Here is an 11,273-nt window from a genome sequence, read left to right on the forward strand (position 1 = left end):
TTAGTGATAGAGCCCTCAAATATTGACACACGATTAGTACAAGATTGCGCTTAAAGAAAATGTAATGATTGATATTATATGGATGCAGAAAATTAGTTTATAATACCCTCAGGGGTTTAGCCATTTACCCAAATCTAGGGCCTTGTAAAATCTCAATAGGCATACAGTACAAACTTTGGTCCAGTTATACTAAGAACATGTTTGTCTTCCATCCTGCAAAGTTTGGTGAGGCTATGAATAACACTTTAAAATATTAATGCCCAAACATGGTTCTCTGATAGTTTTTTTGATGCTATAAGAATGACAATCTCAAGGACTGACAAAAATGTGAATATTTTTACAGGCCTTAGTTTTGGGACCCAAACATAATAAAGAAAAACTCTTCATCCGAGATGTTGCTGCAACCACTTTCCTGGATTCTGACTGATTTGACATGGAATGAAGCCTCTATATTCTATTAGACACTAGCAGGAGAAGACCAGGGTTGATTTGGAGGTCCAAACACACCCTTGTCATGAAAAACAGACCGTTGATATGGACGCGGAACAGACTATTTTCTTTAGTGGAAGTAAAGGGACTCACGCACAACCATCACAAATCAGAAAGACAGCCGAGGATCATCAGGTAACAGAACACAGTACTAAGAACCAAGGGTTCCCAAACTTTTGAGTGGGGTTATTTTAATAATTTCAGCATTTTTTTTGTCTTGTGGAATAAATGTTAAAATATTTTATGTACAATATCTTACTCAGGACAGTACTAAATAAAAAATAACATGCATTTAGTAAGATCTCTCTTATATTTTGAAAATTACTCATATTTTCACAGATTCTGCAAGGGGTGCCCAAACTTTCGATCCCCACTGTATATATATATATGTATATATATATATATATATATATATATATATATATATATATATATATATATACACACACACACACAACCACACAGTTTGGGAAATAACCTCACAAAATAAAGGCTAGTAATTTTCAGGCATTAATGAAAATGACCTATTATAGCGCCACAAAGCTAATTAATACCAATGTTGCCGCTACTTCCAGTAAAAATACATTTAACGCCAGGGTCATATTTTTTGAGGTAGTCTCAAGTCATCTTATGATGCTTGAGTTGCTCCAGCTCATGTCTGGGAACTCGCCAAATCCAGTAGACAAACCGGTTTCAAACACAAGCCTCTTGAAAGACCTCATTCATTCTGCCCTTAAAATATGTTCTGAGTAACAGCAGAAGCACAAATAGAGGTATTCAGTGCCTTGTCATCGTATTTCTCAAAAAGCAGCTGAAGAGTGCTTTAATGGTCACTGTGCTGCTGTGTGGTTTCTAAACATTTGTAGTGTGGTCAAAATTATATGAATCTATACAGTAACATGTTCTTTTAATTTCATAATATATTTAAACAACATAGGCCTACTCAAAAGTTTCAATTGCAAATCCCCCAAATGTATATTAGATTGAAGCTAGCAATTACTAAAAACAAAACAGGGACTCGAAAATCAAACTCTTTCAAATGTGACCCAAAGTCAACGGCATCTGCTTTAATGTGGTTGCACCTTTGAATTGTAATTCATCGGTAAAGCTTTTGAACTTTCTATGAAAGCAAATGGGCAAGAGACCATTTGTTGTAAAAAAACAAAAACAAATACAGCAGAGTCACAGCTGAGAAGGACAATTTATTGAGTGACGTTTGGAAAAAAAAAAAAAAAGGAAATATGCAGCATTTCACCTATACACGACCAGGTTCTGTTTATGAATATTACATAAACCAAAAAAAAAAGAATTTGATCAATAAAATGGGATCAATTAACAGCAGCGTTCCGAAGAGATTTAATCCTTATCTGGAATACCAGACGTTATCCTTAGAGTACTGAATAATTATTGACTGATGTTGTGGGCACGAAGATCTTCCACAAGACTTGATGAATAGATTTTAAAAGATAAAAATGAGGACCAGAATGTAGCACCAAACATCCTCACTGGCTTTGCCCTCAGACAGCTTTTCGATGATATTCTGGAGGTGCAACCTCATAGTCACTTGCACTGAACAGGGACGATGAATTCTTCACCAAATACCTATATGAAGCATAAACGTCAGTTACTACCTGCAAGCAATGTATAGAATGCATTTTAAAATAAATTTCATAATCTGCATAACTTTGGCTTGATATTAGGCCAGCTTTATTAAAAACTAGTGTACAAGATTGTCATCAAATGTCTTAATAAAAAGTTGTTAACAAAAAGAATTGTCTTATTCATAACCTGTCAGCTTCAGAAAGTAGCTCAAAACCTCATAACGACTTCAAAACATCAAAACAGATTTCTACTTACTTTAAAAAATCTTGCAGGTAGCTGAGAAGCAGGGCCAGACTCTTCTCATCCAGAGGTGTGTAGGCCAGCATTGATCCAATTCTCACTGTCAGTGGACAGAAGAGAGATTATAATCAATCAACGTTCTCTGAGATATGGAGACTGAATATAACCTAACCCCCCAGTTAGGTTTCAAAATAAAATTAGCATTTAAGTTCATACCAAAAAGCCTTAGCAAGTGCGGCGCTCCATAGATCTGAGACATGGATTTATCTGGATGGTTTGCTAAGATCTCTGCATACTGTGGCCTCTCAAACTTGTAGAGGAGCTGAGTGCCCAACATGACATTGAAGTACTCGCGGATTCCAGCAACCACCTCATTCACGGCCTGTTCTCTGAGTTTAAATCAAAGTACCTCTTTAGAAACTCTCTCTACATCTTATTTGCAAATTTCTACAACAGGGTATTTCAAATTAACTGGATGATTTACATAAATGAATAATTTGTACAATGGTGATTTCAACTAACTGGATAAGATTATTATTATTATTTTTTACATATGGCATACAAACATACTTGTTATCAGAGTTTCCTCTTGTTCTCTTGTAGCTTGCATAGTCCTCAAGGACATCATCTACTTTCTTTTTCGCAGGCAAGTGAAAAAGCTAAAACAAACAAGAAAAGAAATAAACCACAAAAATGTTCGCAGTGCACATTAAGGCGTGTTCACACCGTGTAATAATTATCGTAATTACAAGATTCTGACATGCAAAAAGTTAATGTCTCCGTAGAACTCGTAATTATAACCTGCAAAGCTCTGACAGCAGTTTCAACAGTAAAACGCAGTTCAGTAGTTACCTTGAATAAAACCAATGACTAAAGGTAATGTCTGAATAATACAGCAATCTCAAAATTAAATAACACACAAAAAATACTTTCATGTGACTAGCACATAGTTGAATACATCTTATGTCCTACTAAAACTAATAAGCTATTTTCATAACAAATGCTTCCTTGATGGATTGCAGTTTTGTCTCTTGATTACTCAATTCACAAATTTCTAATTCATTTAATTTTAAACATTTATTTATAATTTCTTGCCTTTATTATATAGTACGGTGGAGAGCAGACAAGAAGCGAATTGGTTCAGAAATGGGAAAGCACCACAACAGAGACTTGAACACTGGTCACCCTAGAAATGTATAATTCCAAGTCTGAAAAGTCATGACTGTCATCTAGTAATTATGCTAACTACTACATGGTGTGAAAACAGTATTATATTTCAAAACATAATTTAATTTTACCACCAATTTATTCAGAAACGTACAGTTGGAAAAATAGTTTTTTTCTGTCTAGTTGTTGCTTCAGACAGCATTATATTATACAATTTAGTTGAATAAAGAGCAATGCAGAAGTTGGACTGGGTTGAGGATGGGAGGTTGTTTTTAGTCACCTGCTTCTGTCTAGTGATCAGGTCCCAGTCATCTACCAGCCACGGTTTTAACTCTTCAGGAATTTTTACTTTCACTTCCACTCTGTTAATGAAAGTCTCCTCCTGCATACAAAGCCAGTTTGGAAGTCAAAAATAGCCTCACGTTTCACTTGTTAAAACACCAACTCTGAGAGACTCTAAATATTAGACATTTAATTTAAACAGGCTTTGATCTGACATACACTCTCCACAGTTGGGTCAACACGTGCCCTCTTCTTTCGTGGGGGGTGAGGCATGTCCCCAGTGCTAGTGCCCTCTCCAGCCCCTGGTGCTGAGAAGCAAACAAGACGAGATTGTTATCAGTTAATAATCAATGGTTCCAAACCACATTTAATACTGTATGAATTTGACTGCATCTGCAACTACTTGGAGAACAAGATGACAGATCTGTAAACTAACTGTGAAACTATTTAAATGATTTTAACATACATTTAAATTCAGCAGGTTCAATCAATCTGCTTTCATAGATCAAAATACATCAGTATTTGATTAGGGAATTGGAACTTACTCTTTTGCTTGTTCTTCTTTGTTTTTCTAGTGAAATGAATAGAAAGACTATGGTTAAATATGCATCAGTAAACATACGTTTGCAGTTTTGAAAGTTCATTAAAAAAAAATTATAGACGGGTTTATTTGAGGGCACTCCAAAAAGTAAAAGCTGACAAAGCAACACTCACACATCTACATTTTTTTGCTGCACAGCAGCGATTTTCTTGCTCGGTGCGACACCCCTCATCCTTCCCTCAACATAATGGTCTCTGAAAAACAGAATGTTTTGCATTAAATCTTTTCTCATTAAAAGATAAACATGCATCACAGATTGTATTAACTGTTTCTTGTTCCACTGGAATCTCAATGACAGAATAATATGGATATGGAAGCTTTATGTCCATTAAATAGTCTAATTAATTTCATTTATTTGAAATATCTATTTTTATGTCTCTTGTTTCTACATTGCATTACTCACTGGTTTGCCTTCTGAAGCTCTTTCTGTTTCTGCAGGTTACTGTCCACATATTTGAGCACACGGCTTTCAGGAACCCATTCGTCCCAGCTAGAAACACATTGAACACCCATTCTTAGAATTAAGTGATCAAATCGATATCATAACATTATTTATTGGCAGAAACTACATTAACTACATAACCATTACAACTTACATAACAGGGATGTTAACTGTGTCCTAACTAGCACTTTCATCCCTTCAAACCAGCACTTTGAATACTTTAACTTACTTCTTATTCCATCCACTGTAATGAATAAAGTATTTCACTTGTTTGTCCTTGATAGAGATTCTTACACACTGTGAGGAAAGACATAAAATATGCAAAACATCCAAATCATCTATCGTAGGAAGACAGTTCAAAAGTTATCTGAGAACTACTACAATTTAAATGTTTAACACAACCACAGAAACATACATTTTCACATGAAAAAAAATGAGGACACCAAAACATCTTAAGCCCCGAGATTTAAAAGAATGGTTAAATGGCTGCTGTGACTATTTTATTTAACACAGAAAATATATCAAAAGCATAAAACCTGATCTACAAAAACACTACATCAAGCACTTAGACTACATTTACTCTAAAGTTATTGCTCCCCCCAAAAATAAAAATTAAATAGGCTTTTGAAGGATGCAAAATGACATGAATGATTCAGATACCTTAGCTTCGTATAGCAATGGCCCATGAAAGCACAGCACTCGTTCACCTGAAATACATCAGAAATGTTAATGTGTAATTACATCAAATGGCAGGCTAATACACAAATCATTTAATTATATGAAAACATGAGGAGAAGATAATTTGTGTGTGAACATTCTCAGCAAATACATTAAAAATAAGTCACAACTAACTTAAAAAAAATACATTAAGGGTGTTTATTGTAATTTTCACATTTCTGCCTGCTACAGCCATGATTCAGCTCATAAAAACAAAGTTATTAAAAACTGAAATATAAATTGCATTTCTATAAAACAATACTAAATATAATTTACAAGTCGTGGCTTAAAATGGTTCTGCAAGTTTTAAATAAAATACTATTTGCTCAACTAAACGGGTTTTGTATGCGTGTTGTCTTTAAGTTATCTGTTTATATAACATTATCTTCTTTACGTGGATTGTGCATCAGCACGGTTCCTCAACACGGATGAATCTAATGTTTTAAGCTGTATGTATGGGCTGTAAGTCAACGCACCAGTGTAGATATTTACTGTACTTCAGAATTACAGATAATACATCTTAAAAGTATGTCCAAAAAAAGAGGTTTCACCTGAAAATGTGATCTGAGCAAGTAATGTGATGTGGGAAGTCGTGGCCTAATGGTTTGAGAGTCGGACTCCCAATCGAAAGGTTGTGAGTTCGAGTCCCGGGCCGGCAGGAATTGTGGGTGGGAGGAGTGCATGTACAGTTCTCTCTCCACCTTCAATACCATGATCGAACCCCCAACTGCTCCCCGGGCTCCGCAGCATAAATGGCTGCCCACTGCCCATTCTGAGTATGGGTCACCATACTTGGCTGAATGTCATGTCACTTTCACTGTCACTTTTTAACATGTCTACCAGTTTTGTTCTGACCAACTGAAAAAATTTCAAGTTTTATAATAAGTCACGCCACCAATGGTGATTAAATCTAATGATCACGAAGTTAGTTCAGATCACTTCAAACCATGCAAATAATGTTTATAATTTGTTCTCAAATTGTTAATATTAACAATGTCATCATTGCATGACTATGTGTTTTAGTGCGTATTAGCGTTATCTCTAGATTTCAATTTAATCTCTAATTGTCATACTGTTCGAATGTCCTTGAATGTCTCCTTTTAACCACACACAACCAACAAAAAATACATTAAAAATACTGTTTCTTAGAACTCTTTCTAAAATTACAAGTTAAAAGCTACAATCGCCACTTGCAGCATCCACACATGTGGTTATAGCCTACTAGCCAGAACGTCTTTATGAATACAGACATGATGCAAAGACAAACGACAAAACCCACTAAATTGTATTAAAATGTTATAATTTATTACAATACAAGCTTACCGTTGTAGATCGGCCTGAAGTAGGAGATAGTTTTGAATACTGATTGGTTATATAAAGATGCTCAATTGATTTGGATTCATTTTTAACCAAATGAATGCTCTTATTATCTGCTCATTACAAATCAGACAGGTTTGAAAGACACAATACTTTTTTCAATGAACCACTAGGTTGTTGAATTTAACCATTTATTGATGAAATACATTTTGCCAAATCGAAATCGCTATTGAAATTTAAACCAATAAAAATTTTTTTTTTTTAAATAAATACACTCTTTGGTATCAACCTCATGGTGTTTGTCTTGTTACCGTTTTTATAAGAACATTTTTATGTTTGTTTTAGTCACAGAACTATAACAGAAAACATGTTTCAACTTTCAAATTCAACAATTAAGACAAAGCTGGGACAGAGTGTTATTTTGCAGTTTTTTTGACTTGAGTTTGAAAATTGAATTTTTTATAAATTAAGTTTAATTTCAGTTTTATTACACAACTTCAAATGGTGTGTCTGTTTCAGATTAGACAAACATATTGATGGTGGTTTTAGTCACAGAAATTAATGAAACATAACACAGAAAATTAAACCAATAGATAATTTAGTTTAAAATAAACAGGCCTACAATCTTGTACCTCTGCTTTATAAGCTGTATCTTGTTAAAGATTTCTTAAAGAAGATTTTGCAGAAGCTTTCATTGTAAAAGTGATGCAGTTATCATGCTATTGACATTCAAGAATCGTTGACATGTCAGACTTGTATTTTTTATTCATTTGTGACCCTGGACCATAAAAACATCTTAAATGTACATTTTTCAAAACTGAGATTTATACATAATCTGAAAGCTGAATAACTAAGATTTCCACTGATATATGGTTTATTAGGATCAGGCAATATTTGGCCGAGCTGCAACTATTTGAATATCTGGAATCTGAGTGTACACAAAAATCTAAATTGAGAAAATCACCTTTAAAGCTTTCCAAAAGAAGTTCTTAGCAATGCTATATTACTAATATTACTAATTAAAAATGAGGTTTTTATATATTTACGGTAGAAAATTTACAAAATATTTTCATGGAACATGATCTTTATTTAATGTCCTATTGATTTTTGCCAAAAAATTAAAATTTATAATTTTGACCAACACAATGTATTTTTGGCTATTGCTTCAAATATACCCAATTTGAGACTTGTTTGGTGGTCCAAGGTCAAATTTTTTCACGTCTGAAGATGAAACTCAGTCGAAGCAAATGCAATGTATTCCTCTAGGGGGCGGTATACTGCACACTCTTTTGGAAGCTTCCAGAGCTCTTTCTCAGTATTTACAATTCAACAGCTTTTGTTGTGTTACACTTTTTTGAACACCTAAAAGTCATTATAGAAAACAATTACAAGACACATCCCCATAAAGCTGAAATAAAAGAGTATTTTTTTGATGTACTTACATTTCAATAGCATGTGGTGTGCTGTAGTTCTGCAAATTCATCAAATATCTAACTGTTATTCTATGAACCAGCAACAAGACACAGCCTTTGAGGTTTGAATGTGTATAAAAACAACATCGAAATGTTTTTTATTATACACACCCCTTAGATTGGAGATTTATTTTCTGATACACTTCACAATTTAATAATTTATATCGAACCAGCTTTATATCGGTGAGCTGACATTCCTAGCATTAGCCTGTTATGAATGGCAACCATTCCCGCCAGGACTTCAATGTTATAATGGAGCTTCCTGTAAACAAGTCCTGCTATAAGCTAACGGGCTACATAGACAACAGCTAATGTTTCAGAAACATTCAGCTGCGTGCATGTATACAGACTGTTACAGAAAAAAGAAAGCACTAACGTGCAGTCGTACATGCGTCTGACTGCTGATTAACAAAACTGAACAATATATAGAAGGCAATTAACGTTAGCATTGCTCGGTAAAAACTGCTTTTCAGTACACATCCTGCTGTGTATACGCGCCATTGTGGAGTGGCAGCGCCCGCTTCCTTTGAGCGGTTGAATGAGAGGAGACAAAGCTTTCCCATAGGGTATCTTACCTTCTTGAAATTTAGGTTTAGGGTCCTGTTTAGGCGCCATTCACAGATTAAACTATAAAAATAGCTGGAAAAACAAATCCAGGCATTGCCAGCTCCGATTTAATTCACACAGGGTGAAGGCGCCGCGCTGCGTTTCTATGACGCACTTTTTTGGCGCCCCTGTCAGGTGACTCCCAAACTGAGCACCAACATTTAAACAGCAGCCCCTGTTGGAGCTCACGAAAAAATCCTTTAGGGCAGTATTAAATTCAGTAGCAGTATCATTCTAAAAGCAGTATCTATTCATATTTTTTAGACAGCTATTTGTGCGTTGAGTAGCATATTTTATAGTCTTACATGTGCAATGTTCACAGTTGTGATTAAATATTTTATGGTAGCCTTTATTTTGCCTAAATAAATAAATAAATACACACACACACACACACACACACACACACACACACGTGCTTCTCAATGAATTATAATGTCGTGGAAAGTTCATTTATTGCAGTAATTCAACTCAAATTGTGAAACTCGTGCATTAAATAAATTCATTGCACACAGACTGATGTAGTTTAAGTCTCTGGTTCTTTTCATCGTGATGATTTAGACTCACATTTAACAAAAACCCACAAATTCACAATTTCAACAAATTAGAATACTTTATAAGACCAATAAAAAAACAAAAACAGTTTTAGTGAATTGTTGGCCTTCTGAAAAGTATGTTCACTTACTGTACATAGTCAATACTTGGTAGGGGCTCCTTTTGCTTGCGTGGCATGGAGGTGATCAGTTTGTGGCACTGCTGAGGTGGTATGGAAGTCCAGGTTTCTTTGACAGTGGCCTTCAGCTCATCTGCATTGTTTGGTCTCTTGTTTCTCATCTTCCTCTTGACAAAAGCCCATAGATTCTCTATGGGGTTCAGGTCTGCTGGCCAGTCAAGCACACCAACACCATGGACATTTAACCAACTTTTGGTGCTTTTGGCAGTGTGGGCAGGTTAAAAAAATTAAATCAGCATCTTCAAAAGCTGGTCAGCAGAAGGAAGCATGAAGTGCTCCAAAATATCTTGGTAAATAGGTGCAGTGACTTTGGTTTTTAAAAAACACAATGGACCAACACCAGCAGATGACATTGAATCCCAGATAATCACATTTTGAAATGTCCTGTTTCTCTTCTGCTCCAAAATATCAGCATGGACGGTTAGGATTTGTCATTGCTCCATCTGTATCTATCTGCCCTGAGCAACTGCTACCTGTCAAGACATGGGCCATTGTTCCTTTCTGCCCACAGAGCTTGCACAGTGGGTCATCTCTCAGCCCCCATCTGTGGAGGTTCACAGGGTAAGGAAGGGTGTCATAAACGGCCCTCAGTAAAAAGGATATTCGGTATGGATCCAGCCTCCAGAGATCATTCCATGACACTTTCCGCTTTGGGAGATCCCTCCGAGTCCAGGCAGACTGGGAATCCAAGTTCCACTGCCTTTGCCCTTCTTCACTCATCCTCTAGATCCCTTACTTCTCCCTGGATCATGGCTTTTCTTTCCACCAAGTTGGCTTTCCCCCACGTATGAAAGTGGGACATGCCTAGGCCTTGCCGTCCTACACAGGACTCCAATGATGTCTTTTAGCTTTAAGTTCCCTTCAGCTAGGGCTAGCGAAGCTGTGGCATCCCATTTTCATCCTAACCTTTTATATTATTCTGGCTTCACTGAATTTCCTATCTCTGGATTCTCTAAAGGTCATGGCCACCCTACATTTGGCTACTTGAAACTCCTCAAACAAGGAAGAGAGAGGTAGCTGAAGTTGCCCTGATCTGATGTATAGCCCCAGTGAAGTAAAACTAGGTGGAATTCCAAGCTACTTTCTGAGGTGTGTGTTGATCTTACACTCTACCCCTTCCACTGCAGTGAGTGGGGCATCATAAACAGTCAGCAGCCACATCAGTCTGGGAAGCAGTCCATGCTGATACAGCCATGCTTTGAATTTCCCTGGAAGTCCGGATGTTTCTATTTTCTTCAGCCACAGCTCTGCTTGCTTTTCAGTGGTGCGGACATTGTTGTGTTCCTTTAGTGACTCATAGTACCACTTTCCCAAATACTTGATAGGGTTATCTTTAATGGAGGGGATGGTCTCACCTTGTATGGCCAGGTTGTACTTAAAGGAGATGCTGACCTTCCTGATTATCTATCTATCTATCTATCTATCTATCTATCTATCTATCTATCTATCTATCTATCTATCTATCTATCTATCTATCTATATATCCAATTAAAAACCACAAGTGGAACTTTACAAATTTTTACCCTCCAATGTCTTTATCTTCTTGCTTTCATTTCTAATATATATATATATATATTTCCTAATTGTTAGTACTGATTTCATTAAACA

The 11,273-nt window shown here is 35.9% G+C and overlaps 1 protein-coding gene across 1 annotated transcript; it reads right to left on the reverse strand.

Moving 5' to 3' along the window:
* Positions 1-1,670: 1,670 nt before the first annotated feature.
* On the reverse strand, positions 1,671-9,070 carry LOC113076048 (mortality factor 4-like protein 1). The gene is made up of 12 exons (XM_026248700.1): positions 8,905-9,070; positions 5,484-5,530; positions 5,053-5,120; positions 4,785-4,871; positions 4,495-4,575; positions 4,326-4,351; positions 4,000-4,088; positions 3,779-3,880; positions 2,902-2,990; positions 2,548-2,720; positions 2,347-2,431; positions 1,671-2,091 (listed from the first exon to the last, which is right to left on the reverse strand). The coding sequence occupies exons 1-12, from the start codon at positions 8,942-8,944 to the stop codon at positions 2,007-2,009; spliced, it is 972 nt and encodes a 323-aa protein (XP_026104485.1). The 5' UTR covers positions 8,945-9,070; the 3' UTR covers positions 1,671-2,006.
* Between the last annotated feature and the right edge of the window lie 2,203 nt (positions 9,071-11,273).

The sequence above is a fragment of the Carassius auratus genome, unplaced genomic scaffold (genome assembly GCF_003368295.1).
Source record: "Carassius auratus strain Wakin unplaced genomic scaffold, ASM336829v1 scaf_tig00018446, whole genome shotgun sequence".
Lineage (NCBI taxonomy): Eukaryota > Metazoa > Chordata > Actinopteri > Cypriniformes > Cyprinidae > Carassius > Carassius auratus.